Source organism: Balaenoptera borealis (assembly GCF_965194805.1).
Source record: "Balaenoptera borealis genome assembly, chromosome: 20".
Classification (NCBI taxonomy): domain Eukaryota; kingdom Metazoa; phylum Chordata; class Mammalia; order Artiodactyla; family Balaenopteridae; genus Balaenoptera; species Balaenoptera borealis.
The window spans coordinates 38,949,343-38,972,846 of NC_138879.1; the positions used below are offsets into that span (position 1 = coordinate 38,949,343).

The following is a 23,504-nucleotide window of genomic DNA, read 5'->3' on the forward strand; positions in this document are numbered from 1 at the left end:
GAGCCCGAACTCTGTTCTAGTTCACTAGTTGGGCACCCAAAATCTGTTTCTTTGTCTTGTCAATTCCTCACAAATTCATTGTTTCTTTGTCTAGAAAGTATAAAAGCTGCCTGCTTTGGCCTATTCTTAGGTTTCATTTCTATGGGACCTCCATGCATATGAGTTAAATTTTGTTTCTTTTTCTCTTGTCTTGTGTCAATTTTATTATTAGTGCACTATTTATTATTAGCGGCAACCACAAGAACTCAAGAAGCATAGAGGGGGAAATTCTCCCTCCCTGACATCTGCCGTGTGGGAGATAGAGGTGAGTTAGGAGGTTTGTGCAAGCCCCACTCCCACTCCACATGGGACCTTTAGAGGTTCCGTGGAGAATCTGTCTGGGAAGTCCTGATTCCTTTGACCTCTGTCCTAGGGAATGTACGATGGGAGATATATGTTGATTTGCATGTGGGAGAGGGTGGGAGAAGAGTGTGGGGTTGTGGGCAGTACAGTGTATTCATGAAACAATGGTGACCTTTAAGGTCTGTGCTCTCCCATCAGTTCTGCTGTAGATAATGCAATTATTTTTCTTTTGTTGTTTGGAAGTTCTCCTTGGAGTCTAACTGAAGGTCAGACTGTCATTGTCTAGAGCTGGGGAATGAATGTCATTTCAAGATAAAATAACATGCAGAGAGTTGTAAATGGATGACTTGGAAACCACAACAGCAGAACCTCAGGCTTCCTTTATTTGATTCGTACCAGCAACCTCACCCCCTTTAACATCTGAACTACTCTCTTAGACACCAGAGAGTAAGTGGAGGGAAGGAGATGAGAACCGGGCAGTATAGGTCCTCTAAAGATACCATCCTAGACACTTCTCTTGCTGCCGCCAAGAGGGCGGAGGGATAGAGATGTTAGGGCTGCAGAAAGAAGCTGAGATTTAGCTACACAGAGAGCCCAGCCTTATCAACATCTGGCCTCAGATAAGGGCAACATGCAGCCCGCGTGCCCGCCCCATCATAGCATCAGGGAAGGTGCAGGGCAGTGGTGCACCCTAGTTAGTAACCTGAAAACTCCCGAAGTACTATTAAGCTTTCACCAGGCCAATGTGGGGTGGCCAGCGTCCAGCTGGATCTCCACCCCAGGGGTTGCCGAGAAGCGCGGGGCGATGGGCACCGCGGGAACTGCCCCTGGACAGCCAGGCGCATTTGGAGCCCTCGGCTGGCCTTGCGTGGGCCTTACTTTCATGGAAGAGACACCGCTGCCCATCCGGTCGCCTGCTTCAGCCCCGCGCTCTCGACCCTCTCTCCCGCCATTTGGCGATGATCGACGCGCCAGGCAGGCCTGTATTTACTCTTCCCTGAATGGCGAGACAGTATGGCCTCCCACGCAAGGTCGGTGCGAGCGGTGCTCCAGTCCAGCTCAGGCTACACCAGGGCCGATCTCGATCTGGAGCGCCCTCTGGCGGTGCTGAGTGCCGGGCCTGGGACTCCACGCGCGTCTCCAGACTTTGGTGTTGGCGCCGGGCTCGGCCCGCCTGGAATGTGCTGGACAGCGCCTGCCAAGCAGCGGAGCTCCGGAAACCGTTCTGCCTCGATTATTACCTCGCCTCTCTCCAGGTCTGGCCCTGCTCCTCGGCTGACGCTGAGAAGGCGTGAGGCAGCCTTAGACAGCCGCTAGGAGGGCGTGATGGGGGACCAGGGAGAGCCAGGCCACATCAGTGTGGACATCTAGTTGCTGGGCCCAGAGTCATACCCGTCTTTCTTCTCTGAACTAGCCATTGCCCAGAGGAGCTGTACCCGGCGTCCTTCACTTCTTGGTGTTCCCCAACCTCATCACCATCAGAGATGAGCCACCTTCTTTCCTGGATATTGGAGCAGGAAGAGTGCGTCTTTCCAGGGAAGCTGGAGGTCACCCAGAGTAGAGGAAGAGGTATTTTTACTGAATGCAATGTGCATGAGAGGAATTCCAGGAATTTTCTTTTTGCTGGAGTCACCATCTCTGGACCCAAAGGTAGGAGAGTAAGCATGGTATGGGTGTGGGTGGGGTCAGGCTGAGCCCCTGAAAATTGTGGAGACTCTCCATGGCCTCAGCCTGCAAACACAACTCACAGGAAAAGTCTGGGTGGGCAGTGGTGAAGTACCTAGTAGGAGAATTTGTGCTGGTGCCAGACAGGGCATGGGGTTCAAATGTGGCCTGGACAAGTCACTGACCTCTGGCCTTCCCTGTTAAGCATGGGCTCTCTGGAATACTTCTGGGTCAAACCAGCAGTGGTCACAACTGTTGAGGAAGACAAGGAACGCTGCAGATTATTAGGTCAGTGTGGAAATGTTGGATTTTGGCCTGAGTTCTGTTTGGAGGCTGGAGGCAGGGGCAGCTGCATGCTGGGGCAGGTAGGCAACCAGAGGGGCCGGTGCCACTTCAGCACTGAGGACTGGACAGCGCCCTCAGGACAGTCTGGCAAAGCCAAAGGAGTGATGGATAGTCACTCAAGCCCAACCCCAGCATGGCTCACCGAGGCTGACAGTGAAACCCTTTTAGAGGGGCCTGAGGTCCAGGAACCTGGGCTCCAGGGACTTGGGGCCTGGAGCCCACGCTCATGGGGTAGGGACCAGGGCTCCAGGAGAGTTGCAGACTCTTCCTAGATATCACATAAATAACCTTTTGTAGCACTTCAGATCACAAACCTTTCTACAGTCTCCTCTCTGACTTAAATAGCTCAGGAAAGTAGGCCTGAACATCCACTCTAATAGATGTAGGGTAGACAATTGTCCAAGTCACACAGCTAGAGAGGGGCTGGAGCTAAGACTTGAATGACTGCTTTGGTTGTAGCAGATTCATCCCCACAGACTGTGACAGTGGTTCGGGGCTTTTATAATAGTGAGATCCTGAGGGCTGATGGACCAACACAAAGGGGAGGCTCTTGGGGGTGAGGATGACTTATGGCCCTAAGAGGGCACCCCACACGTGTGGGCTGGGAACCCTGGTTAGGCTGGACAATGCTCAGGGCTTTGAGGAGGAGCAGGGCTCCCAATAAAATGTGACTTTGTCTATTCCTAAAGCCTGAGGTGGCATTCAAGGCCCATCACAGTTCACCTCTCTGGACCAGGATCCCCACCTTTGGGCCAGAGGTAACTCATCTGTTCCCTGGCTAATCAATCCCACCCAGGGATTCTCCCTCCTGCCTTCACTCTAAGCCTTAAGGTCCCAGAGACCGTGCCTGCTAATCCCTGGGTGTCCCCAGCCCAGCGTCTGGGCAGTGCGAGGCTCACAGTTGGAGCTCAATAAACATCTATCAGCGGCCAAGCCTCATCTTCCTTTCCTGTGCGAAAGATGGCTGGGAAGGGCACATGTGTGTCATGTGATTTAACGGCCAGTGTGTGGACTTCTCATTTGATAAAAAAAGCAAATGAGATGTGCGGGGAGAACCCAATGCCCGTGCAAGACTGAGAAAGTCCAGGCCAGAAGGTAAAGGACATTTAATCCCACGTATTCTTTTTACATACATACAGGGCAACAGAGCTGGAGAGTGACAGTGACTTGCTGCAAGTCACAGGGCCGCGTAGGGACAGGGACAGGGCTACATAACAAGTTCTTCGACGCCGTGACCTAATCAGAGAGAACCTCTGATGGGGGTACTGGTTGCGCATCGAGTGCATCGACTTTCTACTTCTCAGGCCTGAAACAATGAGCTGGATCAATCCATTGCTTTTGACTGCCAATAAGTGCTGCGCGCTGATTGGTCCTGGTTAAGGAAACGGAAGAAGAGGCGTGCACGTGGGACCTGCGGCGAGAGGTCTGAGCGCCGGGGAGGGAGCGCGTCCCGGGATAGACCATGGCGTCGCTCAATTGCAGCACCGCTGTCTGCGTTATCTGTTTGGAGAAACCCAAATACCGCTGCCCCGCCTGCCGCGTGCCCTAGTGAGTACCGGGGGTTGTGGGGAGCGGACGGGTGGCGGGGTGGCGAGAGGGCCCGCGCGGCCTTCGGTGCTGACGCGGCCTGTGGCTTTGTTTTTACAGCTGCTCGTTGACCTGCTTCCGGGAGCACAAAGGTAAGGCCCCCTCCTCGTGCACGGCAGCCCCCACGTCCCTCCGCCGTCCCCTGCTCCCTCCCGCCTTGCAACGCCTGATCCTGTGGGAGCTCCCCCTCCCGTTGCGGTGGGGGCGGATACCTCTACCTGCGAATGTCTCTCCACATTTTGGACAATCAAAATCCTTTCTTCTGCCCTGCTTTTCCTTCTACGTACCATTCTCTCTCTCTCTCTCTCTTTCTCTTTTTTTTTTTTTTGCATGTGCTGCGTGGTATGTGGGATCCTAGTTCCCTGACCAGGGATGGAACCCCTGTCCACTGCATTGGAAGCGCAAAGTCTTAACCACTGAACCGCCAGGGAAGTCCCCTAACCTCTTTTTCTTCTTTAAAGATAGTCGACCAGTTTTGCCGCAGAAGTCTCCCCTAGCTGTTCCTTCCTCTTAGTGTTCTGACGCAGCTCCGCATCATTTGTTGCGCTGGCTGAGGTTAACGACGTTTTCTTTCTTTTAAATAATATATTGATAAAAACGTGGAGGTAGACCAGATTACAGTAAGGAGCAAGGTCTTTGTCAAGTCTACACTTTTTAAGTCTCTTCAATCCGCGCCTCTTCTTAGTCCTTAGGGACTCTTTCCCACGACCTCTCAGTGACTGTTCGGTTAAAGTTCCTCATTGGTGGTTTGCCTCTAGTTTCATCCCCTCCAGTCTCTGATTCACAGCTGTGTGTTTCAAGCACCACCCTCTCCGCCTCCCCCCCCCCCCCGCTTTTTTTTCTTAACCCTAATGTCTCTGGAGCATTTTCAAAAGAAACCTTTCAGCTCAAGATAGACAGGAAAGAAGTAGAAATGCTTTGCTGAAACAGGGTTGGGGAGCTGGGTGTGGAACGCTTCCCTCTGGTCCTGCAGCCCTGTGAGACCTTACCAAGACCCCCTAGGGCAATCTGGAGCTCTTAACTATGAGACCTGGCAGCTGCCTGGGTAGTTTTTCTGAAATACAGATTTGAGTAATTCACTCCCTTGGTGAACACTCCAGTCTCTCTGGCAGTAGTTTTTTTTTTTTAAAAGTGAAGTATAGTTGATTTACAATGTTTCGGGTGTACAGCAAAGTGATTCAGTGATATATATATATATATATATATTCCTTTTTCATTTTTTTTCCATTATAAGTTATTACAAGATAATGAGTATAGTTCCCTATGCTATACAGTAGGTCTATATTGTTTATTTTATATATGTGTTTCTGTTAATCCCAAATTCCTAATTTATTCCTCCCCCACCCCTTCCCCTTTGGTAACCATAAATTTGTTTTCTATGTCAGTCTGTTTCTGTTTTGTAAATAAATTCACTTGTATCATTTTTTTTAGATTCCACATATAAGAGGTTTCATGATATTTGTCTTTCTCTGACCTACTTCACTCAGTACGATAATCTCTCGGTCCATCCATGTTGCTGCAAATGGCATTATTTCATTCTTTATTTATTGGCTGAGTAGTATTCCATTGTGTATATATACCTCATATTCTTTATCCATTCATCTGTCTGTGGATATTTAGGTTGCTTCCATGTCTTGGCTATTGTAAATAGTGCTGCTGTGAACATTGGGGTGTATGTATCTTTTTGAATTAAGAGTTTTCTCTGGATATATGTCCAGGAGTGGGATTACTGGATCATATGGCAACTCTATTTTTAGTGTTTTAAGGAACCTCCATACTGTTCACCATAGTGGTTGTGCCAGTTTACATTCCCACCAACAGTGGTAGGAGGGTTCCCTTTTCGCCACACCATCTCCAGCATTTATTATTTGTAGACTTTTTTTTTTTTTTGGCTTACTGAATTATTTATTACAAGGCAAACACCACCCAGATGAAGAAAATAGAACTTTGCCATCCACTCCGGGAACCCCTCCACATGACCTGTCCCGATCCAGTGCCCTCGCTTCCTATAAATAACCACTCTCCTGGGACTTACCTGGCGGTCCAGTAGTTAAGACTTCGCCTTCCAATGCAGGGGGTGCAGATTCAATCCCTGGTCGGGGAACTAAGATCCCACATGCCTAGGGGCCAAAAAACCAAAACATAAAACAGAAGCAATATTGTAACATATTCAATAAAGACTTTAAAAAACGGTTCACATCAGAAAAATAAAATCTTTTTAAAAAAAAAAAAGTAAAAAAAAAAAAAAAAAAAAAGTAACCACTGTCCTGACTTTTATAGTAATCACTTCTTTGCTTTTTAAATTTTATTATGTAAATACGTGTCCTGAAAGCATATCATTTAGTCTTGCCCATTAAAAAAAGGTGATATTTCTTTCTTTTTTTTTGTTGTTGTTTTTGGGCCATGCTGCTCAGCTTGCAGGATCTCAGTTCCCTGAGATCCAGGGATCAGGATTGAACCCTGGCCCCAGCAGTGAAAGTGCCGAGTCCTAACCACTGGACCACCAGGGAATTCCCCCAAAATGTGATATTTCTTCTTTTTTTAAAAAATTTATTTACTTTATTTATTTATTTTTGGCTGCATTGGGTCTTCGTTGCTGCGCGTGGGCTTTCTCTAGCTGCGGAGAGTGTGGACTACTCTTAGTTGCAGTGCGCGGGCTTCTCATTGAGGTGGCTTCTCTTGTTGCGGAGCACGGGCTCTAGGCGCGCGGGCTTCAGTAGTTGCAGCACGTGGGCTCAGTAGTTGTGGCACACTGGCTGTAGAGCGCACGCTTAGTAGTTGTGGAGCACGGGCTTAGTTGCCCCGTGGCACGTGGGATCCTCCTGGACCACGGCTTGAACCCATGTCCCGTACATTGGCAGGCAGATTCTTAACCACTGCGCCACCAGGGAAGCCCGATATTTCTTTTAAGTCTCTTTTAATCTGTAAATTCCTCCTCCATCCTTTTTTTTTTGTTTTTTTTTCTTAACAATTTCTCTGTTGAAGAATTCAAGCCATTTGACTTGTACAGTTCCCCACAGTCTGGGCTTTGCTGATTGCAAGCTCATGGTGCAGTTAGGCATACTCCTCAGTCCTCTATTTCTTACAAATTGACAGATCAGAGACTGGATCAGAGCTCAGGGTCAGTCTCTCTGGCAAAACTACAGGTGGTCTTAGGCATGACTATAGAAGGTGCATAATGTCTGGTGGTCTTTATCTTTTTTTTTTTTATTGAAGTATAGTTGATTTACAATGTGTTAACTTCTGCTGTACAGCAAAGTGATTCAGTTATACACATATATATGTATATATAAAATTCTTTTTTCTTTATATTCTTTTCCATTATGGTTTATCACAGGATATTGAATATAATTCTCTGCTATGCAGTAGGACCTTGTTGTTTATCCGTTCTATATATAAAAGCTTACATCTGCTAACCCCAACCTCCCACTCTATCCCTCCTCCAACCCCCTCCTCCTTGGCAACCGCAAGTCTGTTCTCTGTGTCCGTGAGTCTGTTTCTGTTTTGCAGATAGGTTCATTTGTGCCATATTTTAGATTCCACTTATAAGTGGTATCATATGGTATTTGTCTTTCTGACTTCACTTAGTATGATAATCTCTGGTTGCATCCATGTTGCTGCAAATGGCATAATTTCATTCTTTTTAATGGCTGAGTAGTATTCCACTGTGTATATATACCACATCTTCTTTATTCATTCATCTGTCGATGGACATTTAGGTTGTTTCCATGTCTTGGCTATTGTGAATAGTGCTGCTGTGAACATAGGGGTGCGTGTATCTTTTTGAATTATAGTTTTCTCTGGATATATGCCCAGGAGTGGGATTGCTGGATCATATGGTAATTCTATTTTTAGTTTTCTGAGGAACCTCCATAGTGTTTTCCATAGTGACTGCACCAACTTACATTCCTACCAACAGTGCAGCAGGATTCCCTTTTCTCCACACCCTCTACAGCATTTGTTATTTGTAGACTTTTTGATGATAGCCATTCTGACCAGTGAGAGGTGATACTTTGTTGTGGTTTTGATTTGCATTTCTCTACTAATTATCGATGTTGAGCATCTTCTCGTGTGCCTGTTGCCCATCTGTATGTCTTCTCTGGAGCACTGTCTATTTAGGTCTTCTGGCAGTGGTTCTTAACCTGGGTATTGCTCTCCCTAGAGACACGTGGTCACAGTGTTTTTGTTCTCACAGTAGCGGAGGCGATGGTGGTACTTCTGGTAACTGGTGTTGACTCACAAAAACAGCCTGGGGTGTGTGAGGTTATCCCACACCATTAAAGATCTCTCCAACCTGAATACAGTAGCGCCCTCTCTGAGAGACACTGGTCTGGGGAAGACAGACAGACCTGTGTGTGGCATTCTTTTGCTCGGCTTCCTCCTCTTGTGCCCCGGCCACATGCCTGGCTTGCCCCGCCCATCAGCTGCCAGTTGCTCATCACCATCTCCTTGCATCTGCCTACTCTTTCAAGAGTCCGGTCCAGCCATGGACCTTTCCCTCTGCCCCACATGCTCTTTCCACCTGGCAGCACCTTCCCCTCTCATCTCCCCGCCCTCTCAGGTGACTCGGATCAGACTCTCCTTATCTTGTCCATATCTCTGTCATCTGTGCGACTAAACCCCTCTGAGGGCCTGATGGCTTTCATCTGTGTGTTCCCAGCGGCATGTGGTACATGCAAATTTGGTTTCGGAAACTGCTGAGAACACAGTTTGATGCTGATTGAAGTCATTGTGCTACTGAATCGTGGTGAAAGCCCTGTGCGATTCGGCCAGGCAGGGAGGTTGGAGACAGGCCCTAGGGGGTGCACGAGGCCTGCTTCCTCAGCCCTTCTGCCGGGCTCAGGCTTTTACTGGCCCTTGAGTGGATCTCTCACTTCCTCTCCTTCATCCCCACCCCCACTACGTCCCTTACCCCATACATATGCTTCCCCCTAGAGGCTGGCTTGGTGGTGGCATGTGCGGCCTTGTCACTCAAGTGGAGGCGATGTGCACCTGAGATTTGTGTCTTTTTCAGAGCAGTGCAACCCTGAAACTCGTCCCGTCGAGAAAGAAATAAGATCGCATCCTACTGCAAAAACTAAAAAGCCTGTGGAAAACACAGGTGGGTTGGTTGACTCCAAACAAACAAACCTAGAGAAGGGTTTCAAATAGAATATGCTGAAAGGAGAGAGGAGAGGAGACTGGGCTGGGGCCAGGAGTCAAGTTCATTAGGGAGCAGCAGCTTCCTCAGCCCTGAGCACTGGGGCTGGGGGCACACGTCATCATGGGTGATGTTACAGAGCAGCCTGACGGTTCAGGAGAAGAAAGATGGGGGCAGGAGGCAGAGGGGGAGAAAGGCCATCGCCATGGTTTGGGGGTGAGTGGTGGACACTGCTGGCAGGAGCCTTCTCCAGTCACGGCTTCGGGTCCCCCTCCCTGGGCCTGGCTGGGGCTGTAGGTTCACCTGAGCTGGGCCTAGGCGGGGTGCTGCCTTTGGTCTCGCTGCCGCTGGGGCCCTCACAGCTCACAGCGGGAGTGGGCTGTCATCCTCTCCATCCATCTAGCCTTTCTTCTTTAATGCCTCCTGCGGGTGATGCACCATGCCAGGCTCTGGAAGCAGCCCCTCCCAGCGCCACCAAAGAGGCATTGAACATTCACAGCCAGGGGATGGCCCATTTCTGCCCTTTGAGAAACTGTTGTTGGGTTCAGAAATTTCTGCCCATGCTGAAAACACAGGGGAATCATGTCAGTGGGTTTTTACAGAGCACCTAATCTTTTGGCCATGACAGGGCTGGAGCCGCCATGGTGAGGGGAGATGGGGTGGCAAGAACTGGAAAATAAGGCCCTAAAGCCCACAGACCACAGGGAAACACAGAGTAAGCGTGTGAACACTAGGATGCATTTGTTAGTCACCAGTTCTTTGCTTTCCTAAAAGGAGTGTTGGTTTAGTCACAAATTCCAGAGAAGAGGTTACTTTTCTCTGTACCCACTTGCATATCTCTGTTCCTGTCGCGTGTGTGCACGTATATTTTTTATCCATTGGAGGAGTTATTAAAACCTGGCACCTAGGTTTCCTTTTCAGTCATAAGCAGTTGATTGTGTTATATTTCTCAGATGATGATGACTCTGTAGCTGATTTTCTCAGTAGTGATGAGGAAGAGGACAGAGTTTCTTTGCAGAATTTAAAGAATTTAGGTAAGTCTGTGCTGTGCTTGTTTACTTCTTTGTCAACCATTGAGATACACTGGATTGTACAGAATGATGTTTTAAAATAAATTTATTCATTTATTTTTGGTTGCATTGGGTCTTCGTTGCTGCGTGCAGGCTTTCTCTAGTTGTGGCGAGCGGGGGCTACTCTTCGTTGTGGTGCGCGGGCTTCTCATTGCGGTGGCTTCTCTTGTTGCTGAGCACGGGCTCTAGGTGCGCGGGCTTCAGCAGTTGTGGCTCCCAGGTTCTAGAGCACAGGCTCAGTAGTTATGGCGCATGGGCTTAGTTGCTCCGCAGCATGTGGGATCTTCCCAGACCAGGGCTGAAACCCCTGTCCCCTGCATTATCAGGTGGATTCTTAACCACTGTGCCACCAGGGAAGTCCAGAATGTGATTTTGTAAAGCTATTAAACGCTTTAGTATGGCAGGCAGAGCCCTTCCTCCAGCCACGTGATTCTGTAGGCACACAGGGCTTCTACACCTCCCAGCCTGCCTATAAGGCCTTCCTCTGGCCTGGAATCCTACTGACTTTGGGGGTTGGCAAAAATTCTGCTCCTCTTTTTTTTTTTTTTTTAATAAATTTATTTATTTATTTATTTTTGGCTGCATTGGGTCTTCGTTGCTGTGCGCGGGCTTTCTCTAGTTGCGGCGAGCAGGGGCTACTCTTTGTTGCAGTGCATGGGCTTCTCTTGTTGGGAGCATGGACTCTAGGCGTGTGGGCTTCAGTAGTTGCAGCATGCGGGCTCAGTAGTTGTGGCTCACGGGCTCTAGAGCACAGGCTCAGTATTTGTGGTGCACGAGCTTAGTTGCTCTGCGGCCTGTGGGATCTTCCCGGACCAGGGCTCGAACCCGTGTCCCCTGCATTGGCAGGCGGATTCTCTACCACTGCACCACCAGGGAAGCCCAATTCTGCTCCTCTTTCAAGGCTTGGTTCAAATTTCCTTTCCTCAGCTAAACTTTTCTTGACCTTTTGTCTTACTCTCAGAATTAGGTACATTTTCAGCTTCCCATGGTGCCCTGTAATAGACCACCCCCCCACGTTTTGTGGTAGTTTGTCTCTCTCACACCAATCAGGGGCCTCCGTTTATTCCCGTTCCCAGTGCTCGCTTTACAGTCCAGTCATTCATGCAGACTGGGTCATCCCAGGATTTGATTTTTCAGAGGGACGCAGTGTTAATAATGCCCAGCATTTTTGTAGGACTGCATTTCTGTTATGTGTATAATTAACTGGCCAGTGTAATTCCTAAAAGTGGTGTTATTTTCATTTTCCCCATTTCACAGGGGTGGTGCTTTGTACCCAGTCCCATGGGAGTGATTAGTTAGACTGAGGTAGGAGCTGAGCTGGGTGTAGGTGTGAATGATTTTGTAAACTGTAAAGCACCATCCACGTCAGTGTCAGTTCACTGCTATTCATCCTGCTTTATGCTGGATCAAGCGCAGACTTAAACATCATTCAGAGATTTGGTGTAACTGTCCTTGTCACTGAGGACCTTAATGCTTATAGAGAGAAAACATGCCAACATGCTGCTATTCTTTGTATTTGTGCTGGTAAAATAATGCCATTTCAGCCAAGAAAAAATTAAGTTAAAATATTTACAGAGATATAAAGAATAAGAATCTGATAGCGTTTAATTTGGAAATCATCTGATACGCTGATCTCACCTTATGTGAAGTGCTGGGTTAATTTGTGGGTTTAAAGGGTAAGGGGATGCCACATCCTTGGTATTTATTACACTTGAAACATTTGGCTTTCAGCTATCTCTGCCTATTCCCACTTGAACTCGGCTTGGCTTTCTTTCCCTGTTCATTTTTAAGGGGAGTCTGCAGCGCTGAGAAGCTTACTGCTCAGTCCACACCTTAGACAGTTGATGGTCAACCTCGATCAGGCAGACGACAAGGCAAAGCTCATGCGAGCCTGCATGCAGGAGCCTTTGTTTTTGGAGTTTGCTGACTGCTGTTTAAGGATCGTGGACCCATCCCCGAACGAGGATTCTTAAGGTGGATTATTGTGCTGCCTGCTGCTCCCAGGAGGCCAGCTCGCGTGGGGCCCTAAGCAGGGGCGGCGCTTTCCAGGACGTTGAGCGGCTGACGTTGGGTAGGTCCTGCACATCCTTACGTCCATTGCCGCAGGCTGGGGCGCAGGTGGACGGAGGTACTCCAGGTGGCAAACCCTTTATGGAGAGAGAACTTGACATTCAGATGGTTGCTTTTAAATGTTTTATTTTCGGTACAATTAAGACATAAATGATATGGCTTTCACACCCATTTGAGTTAAAACTTGCTCAGTGTTTCAAAATAAAATTAAAGTGTGGTGGTTCTGTGGTGCATTGCATTGCTCAAATTCTTGATTTATAATCTAGTTGCTTGAAATTACATTAAATGACAAATACTTAAATAGTAAGGCTTTGTTCCTTTTAAAGGAACTAAAGGCAAAATTTCTGCCAGCCAAAATTTTAGAGCTCATTTCAAGCTGACTTTGCCTGTGGGGTTGGAGGAGCGGGGTGCCTGCTGTCCAGCACCACCGAGTGGGGTCTGTGAAGGCCCTGAAGTTTCTTAATCCAGGTTTGGTAGCTACCAGCCCTGACACCCATCAGGGCTGGAGGTGTAGATCGGTGTCCCGGGCCACTGGTGCAGCTGCCGCCCCGGCCTGGCCTGCAGGCTGGAGCCGTGGCTCCCCGACGTGTGCTCCGAGTCGCTGTGGGAGTTGTTTGGCAGCTCTGTGTTGATTAGATGTCTTTGGCAAGGCAGCTGGCAGGAAAAGGCCTTGGAGAAACAAAGGCACCAGGGAGGGCCCGGCCAGGTGAGGATGGAACGTGAGGAGAGATCACACGTGGCCCAGCCTGTGTCTTTCCAGCAGGATCTGATTAAAGCCAGTAACAGTGTCGGGCGAAGGTTCAGGGCAGATGTCAGCATAGCGCAGTGGAGACTTTCTGCAGTGAAACTTCATCGAACCCTGGGGAAAGAGATGCAGCTTAACCCCAGCTCCCAGGAGTGCCAGGGCCAAGGGTACCTCACGGAGTGAACGCTAGAAATGCAGGGAGGCGGGGACATGTAAGTAAGTACCCAAGTGAGAGTCACAGCAGTAGCAGGATTGAGTTAGTCAATATTGTTTTCTCCTTATTCTAAAACAGTGGCAAAGTCCAAAACGGTATTAAAATACAAAATTTCACATCCATTCAATGCAAGACAGATGAGGAAACACTAGGAGGGAGCTTCCCCCCTACTAGGAGTATGGCCTGTCACATTCTTATGCCTGCTTAAAGCTGGAAGATCAAAGAACTGCACTTCTGTTTACACTCTGGCTGGCCTGTGTGTTGTCATGGAGATTTTATCTAGATTATGTCCTATAGGAATTCCTCTGGCAGGAAATTCAGTGTTTCCTTCCTTCTGCCTTGTCAGTGTCACCTAATCCTTGTAAAAGGTCGGTATTAGCCCTTTTCTGTGCTGGCTGGCTCTTTCCCTGGCTGCTCATAATATAAATTCTTGCAGCACTGACTCACGTGCTTGTCATTTCCTCGGCTGGAATAGGGTAAACCAAAGACTACAACTTGGGGAGAACATGGTGCCAAAACCAGCGCCATTGGAGGGAAGAAAGCTGCTGTCATCACGACCACAATTTTTTGGAAGTTGGGCTAATTTAAAGGCGATTCAGAGGAGACGCTAGAACACTTAGAGGCAGCTTTTAAAAAGTGAAAGGGCTCTGGAGAACTTGTAAGGATGCAAACAATCCACCTGCAGCCGCTTGGGACGCGCAGGCTTCTGGTTTCCCCAGCAGGGTCACGAGGCTCTTCTCGCAGCCCCAGTCCTGCTCCTGCTGTGACCCCTGGGCTCTACCCCTGCCCTCCATGGTGGGGCGTGAGGGATCTGGAGCCATCCTGGCAGGACGGCCAGCCCGTCACACGGCTCACCTGAGGCAGCGCTCGGATGGACGTGACTCCAGCTTGTTCTTGTGCTGTCTGGACAGTGTAGCTGCTGAGGCCGCCCACGGGGAGTGGGAGGCAGGCGAAGACCACCAGCTTCCTCCGGAAGCCGCGAGCACCCACGGCGGCGTTGGCCAGGACCAGTCCCAGGGGCCAGAAGCGGGTTACTGCCCCCAGGAGCCTGGTCTGTGCCTGGGGCAGTGGAAAGGAGCTCGGGGAACAGGTGACTTGAGACGAGTGTTGTTCTTCCACACCATCCAGTTCTTTAGAAGCGAGGAAGGCCATTCTGATCTTAAAAAGAGAACACCACTTTATAGCTTTCTCTTAATGCAAAACAGAAACCAAGTGTCTGTCTAATAATTCAGCTTAACAAGGTGAACCGAAGGGCACCTGGTTTGATGTGGCACAACTTTATACCCAAGGCAGCTGTGCTGAGGCCTTACATACGCTGCTTTAAAAAAAATAACGGCCTTTGGGGGTGTGCTCAGAGCAGGGGGTCTGAAGAAATGGCTTGTCTGTTTACAACACACCCGACAGGAATCAGGGTTCATTGTGACAAGGGGCACAAAACTTGTGGCTTCCTATGAGCAAATACCCAACACGTGTCCCCCGTTCACCTCCACGTGGCTGCTGGGCAGGACCAGTGGGACGGGGCTCAGTACTGGAAGGAAAGCTACGGTATTTAGTGGGGGTGTTTGCCACCTGGAGCCTGTCCGGTCCACGTGTGGCTGGGCCATGAGTGGTGTTACAGGCATAAAGGCTTTGAACCCCTCTCTTCAAGGAAAAAAAAAAAAATAGATTCCGTCTATAAGCCATTCTGGAAAAGGCAAAACAATGGCGACAATAACAAGATCAGTGGTTGCCAGGAGTTTGGGGGGGAGGGGAGATGAGTACGTAGAGTACAGAAGTTTTTTGAGCGGTGAAAATACTTTGTATGACATTATAATGATTTTATGTCGTCATACTTTTGTCCAAACCCATAGAACGTGCAACACTATTCACTTCATAAAGCGAACCCTAAGATGAACTAGGGACTTTGGTGATTATGATGTGTCAGTGCAGTTCAGCCTTCGTTAAAAAAAAAAAGTCTTAAAAAGAATTAACACTCAGGGTAGACGTTATTGGCAAAACCTTTGTTTCACTTTTATATATGTATACACATTATATATGTGTGTGTGTGTTGGACTGTGATGTAAAATGTGATTTTTAGAATAAAAAAGTTTGCAGGTTACTGTAGTTATACTGGCAAATAAAAGCACAAATTAAAAAGAAAATAATAGCCTTATTGAGATCTAATTGAAATACCATGAGATTCATGCTTTTAAAGCGTACAGTTCCATGGTTTTTAGCATATTCCCAGAGTTGTTTGTGCCACTCTACCGTGTCATAGCCGTCCTGCAGTGTAGGCGGTGTCGTGTCCACTTCATTCATGAGGACACGAGGCCGCCCGCTTTGCAGTGGCGGGGCCAGCACTCCAGCCTGGGTCCATCATGGCCCACCCTGACTTCTCGGGTCAGTACTCACTCTCCACTCCTGCCACGCGCGTTTGATGACCGTGGCAGCTGCGTGCAGCCTCTGGATGTGCTTCCGAGTCAACCAGGAACGAACAGCTGAGGGGTTTGTCCAGAAACAGGAAATAAGAGTAAATGTTTGTCAGAGCTCTCGGTAACCAGGCTGCAGCACCACCAGAGCAGCTGTCAGATATTTGGGTTTCTAGTATTTTTGTTTTTCAAAATGAGGCTGCTGTGTCATGGTTCATACATTGCTTCCTTAATCAGATCGTCTCAGTTTTTACCGTCTCCTTAATTAAAGTCAGCACGCCCGGGAGCGCAGGTTATGGTAAGAGTTGTCAGAAAGGGAAAAAAGGCGGCGTGAACAGCTGTCAGAAAGGGAAAAAAGGCGGCGTGAACAGCTGTCAGAAAGGGAAAAAAGGCGGCGTGAACAGCTGTCAGAAAGGGAAAAAAGGCGGCGTGAACAGCTGTCAGAAAGGGAAAAAAGGCGGCGTGAACAGCTGTCAGAAAGGGAAAAAAGGCGGCGTGAACAGCTGTCAGAAAGGGAAAAAAGGCGGCGTAAACAAACAGCTGTCAGAAAGGGAAAAAAGGCGGCGTAAACAAACAGCTGTCAGAAAGGGAAAAAAGGCGGCGTAAACAAACAGCTGTCAGAAAGGGAAAAAAGGCGGCGTAAACAAACAGCTGTCAGAAAGGGAAAAAAGGCGGCGTAAACAAACAGCTGTCAGAAAGGGAAAAAAGGCGGCGCGAACAGCTGTCAGAAAGGGAAAAAAGGCGGCGCGAACAGCTGTCAGAAAGGGAAAAAAGGCGGCGCGAACAGCTGTCAGAAAGGGAAAAAAGGCGGCGCGAACAGCTGTCAGAAAGGGAAAAAAGGCGCGAACAGCTGTCAGAAAGGGAAAAAAGGCGGCGCGAACAGCTGTCAGAAAGGGAAAAAAGGCGGCGCGAACAGCTGTCAGAAAGGGAAAAAAGGCGGCGCGAACAGCTGTCAGAAAGGGAAAAAAGGCGGCGCGAACAGCTGTCAGAAAGGGAAAAAAGGCGGCGCGAACAGCTGTCAGAAAGGGAAAAAAGGCGGCGCGAACAGCTGTCAGAAAGGGAAAAAAGGCGGCGCGAACAGCTGTCAGAAAGGGAAAAAAGGCGGCGCGAACAGCTGTCAGAAAGGGAAAAAAGGCGGCGCGAACAGCTGTCAGAAAGGGAAAAAAGGCGGCGCGAACAGCTGTCAGAAAGGGAAAAAAGGCGGCGCGAACAGCTGTCAGAAAGGGAAAAAAGGCGGCGCGAACAGCTGTCAGAAAGGGAAAAAAGGCGGCGCGAACAGCTGTCAGAAAGGGAAAAAAGGCGGCGCGAACAGCTGTCAGAAAGGGAAAAAAGGCGGCGCGAACAGCTGTCAGAAAGGGAAAAAAGGCGGCGCGAACAGCTGTCAGAAAGGGAAAAAAGGCGCGAACAGCTGTCAGAAAGGGAAAAAAGGCGGCGCGAACAGCTGTCAGAAAGGGAAAAAAGGCGGCGCGAACAGCTGTCAGAAAGGGAAAAAAGGCGGCGCGAACAGCTGTCAGAAAGGGAAAAAAGGCGGCGCGAACAGCTGTCAGAAAGGGAAAAAAGGCGGCGCGAACAGCTGTCAGAAAGGGAAAAAAGGCGGCGCGAACAGCTGTCAGAAAGGGAAAAAAGGCGGCGCGAACAGCTGTCAGAAAGGGAAAAAAGGCGGCGCGAACAGCTGTCAGAAAGGGAAAAAAGGCGGCGCGAACAGCTGTCAGAAAGGGAAAAAAGGCGGCGCGAACAGCTGTCAGAAAGGGAAAAAAGGCGGCGCGAACAGCTGTCAGAAAGGGAAAAAAGGCGGCGCGAACAGCTGTCAGAAAGGGAAAAAAGGCGGCGCGAACAGCTGTCAGAAAGGGAAAAAAGGCGGCGCGAACAGCTGTCAGAAAGGGAAAAAAGGCGGCGCGAACAGCTGTCAGAAAGGGAAAAAAGGCGGCGCGAACAGCTGTCAGAAAGGGAAAAAAGGCGGCGCGAACAGCTGTCAGAAAGGGAAAAAAGGCGGCGCGAACAGCTGTCAGAAAGGGAGAAAAGGCGGCGTGAACAGCTGTCAGAAAGGGAGAAAAGGCGGCGTGAACAGCTGTCAGAAAGGGAAAAAAGGCGGCGTAAACAAACAGCTGTCAGAAAGGGAAAAAAGGCGGCGTAAACAAACAGCTGTCAGAAAGGGAAAAAAGGCGGCGTGAACAGCTGTCAGAAAGGGAAAAAAGGCGGCGTAAACAAACAGCTGTCAGAAAGGGAAAAAAGGCGGCGTGAACAGCTGTCAGAAAGGGAAAAAAGGCGGCGTGAACAAACAGCTGTCAGAAAGGGAAAAAAGGCGGCGTGAACAGCTGTCAGAAAGGGAAAAAAGGCGGCGTGAACAGCTGTCAGGGAAAAAAGGCGGCGTGAACAGCTGTCAGAAAGGGAAAAAAGGCGGCGTGAACAGCTGTCAGAAAGGGAAAAAAGGCGGCGTGAACAGCTGTCAGAAAGGGAAAAAAGGCGGCGTGAACAGCTGTCAGAAAGGGAAAAAAGGCGGCGTGAACAGCTGTCAGGGAAAAAAGGCGGCGTGAACAGCTGTCAGAAAGGGAAAAAAGGCGGCGTGAACAGCTGTCAGAAAGGGAAAAAAGGCGGCGTAAACAAACAGCTGTCAGAAAGGGAAAAAAGGCGGCGTAAACAGCTGTCAGAAAGGGAAAAAAGGCGGCGTAAACAAACAGCTGTCAGAAAGGGAAAAAAGGCGGCGTGAACAGCTGTCAGGGAAAAAAGGCGGCGTGAACAGCTGTCAGAAAGGGAAAAAAGGCGGCGTGAACAGCTGTCAGAAAGGGAAAAAAGGCGGCGTGAACAGCTGTCAGGGAAAAAAGGCGGCGTGAACAGCTGTCAGAAAGGGAAAAAAGGCGGCGTGAACAGCTGTCAGAAAGGGAAAAAAGGCGGCGTAAACAAACAGCTGTCAGAAAGGGAAAAAAGGCGGCGTGAACAGCTGTCAGAAAGGGAAAAAAGGCGGCGTAAACAAACAGCTGTCAGAAAGGGAAAAAAGGCGGCGTAAACAGCTGTCAGAAAGGAAAAAAGGCGGCGTAAACAGCTGTCAGAAAGGGAAAAAAGGCGGCGTAAACAGCTGTCAGAAAGGGAAAAAAGGTGGCGTAAACAGCTGTCAGAAAGGGAAAAAAGGTGGCGTAAACAGCTGTCAGAAAGGGAAAAAAGGTGGCGTAAACAAACAGCTGTCAGAAAGGGAAAAAAGGTGGCGTAAACAAACAGCTGTCAGAAAGGGAAAAAAGGTGGCGTAAACAAACAGCTGTCAGAAAGGGAAAAAAGGTGGCGTAAACAAACAGCTGTCAGAAAGGGAAAAAAGGTGGCGTAAACAAACAGCTGTCAGAAAGGGAAAAAAGGCGGCGCGAACAGCTGTCAGAAAGGGAAAAAAGGCGGCGTGAACAGCTGTCAGAAAGGGAAAAAAGGCGGCGTAAACGAACAGCTGTCAGAAAGGGAAAAAAGGCGGCGTGAACAGCTGTCAGAAAGGGAAAAAAGGCGGCGTGAACAGCTGTCAGAAAGGGAAAAAAGGCGGCGTGAACAGCTGTCAGAAAGGGAAAAAAGGCGGCGTGAACAGCTGTCAGAAAGGGAAAAAAGGCGGCGTGAACAGCTGTCAGAAAGGGAAAAAAGGCGGCGTGAACAGCTGTCAGAAAGGGAAAAAAGGCGGCGTGAACAGCTGTCAGAAAGGGAAAAAAGGCGGCGTGAACAGCTGTCAGAAAGGGAAAAAAGGCGGCGTGAACAGCTGTCAGAAAGGGAAAAAAGGCGGCGTGAACAGCTGTCAGAAAGGGAAAAAAGGCGGCGTGAACAGCTGTCAGAAAGGGAAAAGGCGGCGTGAACAGCTGTCAGAAAGGGAAAAAAGGCGGCGTGAACAGCTGTCAGAAAGGGAAAAAAGGCGGCGTAAACAAACAGCTGTCAGAAAGGGAAAAAAGGCGGCGTAAACAAACAGCTGTCAGAAAGGGAAAAAAGGCGGCGTAAACAGCTGTCAGAAAGGGAAAAAAGGCGGCGTAAACAGCTGTCAGAAAGGGAAAAAAGGCGGCGTAAACAGCTGTCAGAAAGGGAAAAAAGGTGGCGTAAACAGCTGTCAGAAAGGGAAAAAAGGTGGCGTAAACAAACAGCTGTCAGAAAGGGAAAAAAGGCGGCGTAAACAAACAGCTGTCAGAAAGGGAAAAAAGGCGGCGTGAACAGCTGTCAGAAAGGGAAAAAAGGCGGCGTGAACAAACAGCTGTCAGAAAGGGAAAAAAGGCGGCGTGAACAGCTGTCAGAAAGGGAAAAAAGGCGGCGTGAACAGCTGTCAGAAAGGGAAAAAAGGCGGCGTGAACAGCTGTCAGAAAGGGAAAAAAGGCGGCGTGAACAGCTGTCAGAAAGGGAAAAAAGGCGGCGTGAACAGCTGTCAGAAAGGGAAAAAAGGCGGCGTGAACAGCTGTCAGAAAGGGAAAAAAGGCGGCGTGAACAGCTGTCAGAAAGGGAAAAAAGGCGGCGTGAACAGCTGTCAGAAAGGGAAAAAAGGCGGCGTGAACAGCTGTCAGAAAGGGAAAAAAGGCGGCGTGAACAGCTGTCAGAAAGGGAAAAAAGGCGGCGTGAACAGCTGTCAGAAAGGGAAAAAAGGCGGCGTAAACAAACAGCTGTCAGAAAGGGAAAAAAGGCGGCGCGAACAGCTGTCAGAAAGGGAAAAAAGGCGGCGCGAACAGCTGTCAGAAAGGGAAAAAAGGCGGCGTAAACGAACAGCTGTCAGAAAGGGAAAAAAGGCGGCGTGAACAGCTGTCAGAAAGGGAAAAAAGGCGGCGTGAACAGCTGTCAGAAAGGGAAAAAAGGCGGCGTGAACAGCTGTCAGAAAGGGAAAAAAGGCGGCGTGAACAGCTGTCAGAAAGGGAAAAAAGGCGGCGTGAACAGCTGTCAGAAAGGGAAAAAAGGCGGCGTGAACAGCTGTCAGAAAGGGAAAAAAGGCGGCGTGAACAGCTGTCAGAAAGGGAAAAAAGGCGGCGTGAACAGCTGTCAGAAAGGGAAAAAAGGCGGCGTGAACAGCTGTCAGAAAGGGAAAAAAGGCGGCGTGAACAGCTGTCAGAAAGGGAAAAAAGGCGGCGTGAACAGCTGTCAGAAAGGGAAAAAAGGCGGCGTGAACAGCTGTCAGAAAGGGAAAAAAGGCGGCGTGAACAGCTGTCAGAAAGGGAAAAAAGGCGGCGTAAACAAACAGCTGTCAGAAAGGGAAAAAAGGCGGCGTAAACAAACAGCTGTCAGAAAGGGAAAAAAGGCGGCGTAAACAGCTGTCAGAAAGGGAAAAAAGGCGGCGTAAACAGCTGTCAGAAAGGGAAAAAAGGCGGCGTAAACAGCTGTCAGAAAGGGAAAAAAGGTGGCGTAAACAGCTGTCAGAAAGGGAAAAAAGGCGGCGTAAACAAACAGCTGTCAGAAAGGGAAAAAAGGCGGCGTAAACAAACAGCTGTCAGAAAGGGAAAAAAGGCGGCGTGAACAGCTGTCAGAAAGGGAAAAAAGGCGGCGTGAACAAACAGCTGTCAGAAAGGGAAAAAAGGCGGCGTGAACAGCTGTCAGAAAGGGAAAAAAGGCGGCGTGAACAGCTGTCAGAAAGGGAAAAAAGGCGGCGTGAACAGCTGTCAGAAAGGGAAAAAAGGCGGCGTGAACAGCTGTCAGAAAGGGAAAAAAGGCGGCGTGAACAGCTGTCAGAAAGGGAAAAAAGGCGGCGTGAACAGCTGTCAGAAAGGGAAAAAAGGCGGCGTGAACAGCTGTCAGAAAGGGAAAAAAGGCGGCGTGAACAGCTGTCAGAAAGGGAAAAAAGGCGGCGTGAACAGCTGTCAGAAAGGGAAAAAAGGCGGCGTGAACAGCTGTCAGAAAGGGAAAAAAGGCGGCGTAAACAAACAGCTGTCAGAAAGGGAAAAAAGGCGGCGCGAACAGCTGTCAGAAAGGGAAAAAAGGCGGCGCGAACAGCTGTCAGAAAGGGAAAAAAGGCGGCGTAAACGAACAGCTGTCAGAAAGGGAAAAAAGGCGGCGTGAACAGCTGTCAGAAAGGGAAAAAAGGCGGCGTGAACAGCTGTCAGAAAGGGAAAAAAGGCGGCGTGAACAGCTGTCAGAAAGGGAAAAAAGGCGGCGTGAACAGCTGTCAGAAAGGGAAAAAAGGCGGCGTGAACAGCTGTCAGAAAGGGAAAAAAGGCGGCGTGAACAGCTGTCAGAAAGGGAAAAAAGGCGGCGTGAACAGCTGTCAGAAAAGGAAAAAAGGCGGCGTGAACAGCTGTCAGAAAGGGAAAAAAGGCGGCGTAAACAAACAGCTGTCAGAAAGGGAAAAAAGGCGGCGTAAACAAACAGCTGTCAGAAAGGGAAAAAAGGCGGCGTGAACAGCTGTCAGAAAGGGAAAAAAGGCGGCGTGAACAGCTGTCAGAAAGGGAAAAAAGGCGGCGTGAACAGCTGTCAGAAAGGGAAAAAAGGCGGCGTGAACAGCTGTCAGAAAGGGAAAAAAGGCGGCGTGAACAGCTGTCAGAAAGGGAAAAAAGGCGGCGTGAACAGCTGTCAGAAAGGGAAAAAAGGCGGCGTGAACAGCTGTCAGAAAGGGAAAAAAGGCGGCGTGAACAGCTGTCAGAAAGGGAAAAAAGGCGGCGTGAACAGCTGTCAGAAAGGGAAAAAAGGCGGCGTGAACAGCTGTCAGAAAGGGAAAAAAGGCGGCGTGAACAGCTGTCAGAAAGGGAAAAAAGGCGGCGTGAACAGCTGTCAGAAAGGGAAAAAAGGCGGCGTGAACAGCTGTCAGAAAGGGAAAAAAGGCGGCGTGAACAGCTGTCAGAAAGGGAAAAAAGGCGGCGTGAACAGCTGTCAGAAAGGGAAAAAAGGCGGCGTGAACAAACAGCTGTCAGAAAGGGAAAAAAGGCGGCGTGAACAGCTGTCAGAAAGGGAAAAAAGGCGGCGTGAACAGCTGTCAGAAAGGGAAAAAAGGCGGCGTGAACAGCTGTCAGAAAGGGAAAAAAGGCGGCGTGAACAGCTGTCAGAAAGGGAAAAAAGGCGGCGTGAACAGCTGTCAGAAAGGGAAAAAAGGCGGCGTGAACAGCTGTCAGAAAGGGAAAAAAGGCGGCGTAAACAAACAGCTGTCAGAAAGGGAAAAAAGGCGGCGTAAACAAACAGCTGTCAGAAAGGGAAAAAAGGCGGCGTAAACAGCTGTCAGAAAGGGAAAAAAGGCGGCGTAAACAGCTGTCAGAAAGGGAAAAAAGGCGGCGTAAACAGCTGTCAGAAAGGGAAAAAAGGCGGCGTAAACAGCTGTCAGAAAGGGAAAAAAGGTGGCGTAAACAAACAGCTGTCAGAAAGGGAAAAAAGGTGGCGTAAACAAACAGCTGTCAGAAAGGGAAAAAAGGCGGCGCGAACAGCTGTCCGAAAGGGAAAAAAGGCGGCGCGAACAGCTGTCAGAAAGGGAAAAAAGGCGGCGCGAACAGCTGTCAGAAAGGGAAAAAAGGCGGCGCGAACAGCTGTCAGAAAGGGAAAAAAGGCGGCGCGAACAGCTGTCAGAAAGGGAAAAAAGGCGGCGCGAACAGCTGTCAGAAAGGGAAAAAAGGCGGCGTGAACAGCTGTCAGAAAGGGAAAAAAGGCGGCGTGAACAGCTGTCAGAAAGGGAAAAAAGGCGGCGTAAACAAACAGCTGTCAGAAAGGGAAAAAAGGCGGCGTAAACAAACAGCTGTCAGAAAGGGAAAAAAGGCGGCGTAAACAGCTGTCAGAAAGGGAAAAAAGGCGGCGTGAACAGCTGTCAGAAAGGGAAAAAAGGCGGCGTGAACAGCTGTCAGAAAGGGAAAAAAGGCGGCGTAAACAAACAGCTGTCAGAAAGGGAAAAAAGGCGGCGTAAACAAACAGCTGTCAGAAAGGGAAAAAAGGCGGCGTAAACAGCTGTCAGAAAGGGAAAAAAGGCGGCGTAAACAGCTGTCAGAAAGGGAAAAAAGGCGGCGTAAACAGCTGT

At 49.3% G+C, this 23,504-nt stretch overlaps 2 protein-coding genes across 8 annotated transcripts in view; one reads left to right on the top strand and one right to left on the bottom strand.

Annotated features, from left to right (window-relative positions):
* The first annotated feature begins 211 nt into the window (after positions 1 to 211).
* Positions 212 to 12,447, top strand: ZNHIT3 (zinc finger HIT-type containing 3). Its single transcript, XM_082372986.1, has 7 exons — positions 212 to 304; positions 1,757 to 1,992; positions 3,672 to 3,900; positions 4,000 to 4,031; positions 8,954 to 9,040; positions 10,033 to 10,113; positions 11,941 to 12,447. Exons 3-7 carry the CDS (start codon positions 3,815 to 3,817, stop codon positions 12,120 to 12,122), a joined length of 468 nt encoding a protein of 155 aa, XP_082229112.1. The 5' UTR covers positions 212 to 304; positions 1,757 to 1,992; positions 3,672 to 3,814; the 3' UTR covers positions 12,123 to 12,447.
* Positions 12,448 to 12,944: 497 nt separating this feature from the next.
* MYO19 (myosin XIX) overlaps positions 12,945 to 23,504 on the bottom strand; it is a 47,486-nt gene continuing 36,926 nt past the window's right edge. For all 7 annotated transcript variants that reach the window (XM_082372967.1, XM_082372964.1, XM_082372963.1 and 4 more), the window contains 3 exons: positions 15,570 to 15,655; positions 14,034 to 14,336; positions 12,945 to 13,078 (listed from right to left, as the gene is read on the bottom strand). In XM_082372967.1, coding sequence (XP_082229093.1) covers positions 12,950 to 13,078; positions 14,034 to 14,336; positions 15,570 to 15,655 — 518 coding nt within the window. In that variant the 3' untranslated portion in view covers positions 12,945 to 12,949. The remainder of the gene's footprint in view (positions 13,079 to 14,033; positions 14,337 to 15,569; positions 15,656 to 23,504) is intronic.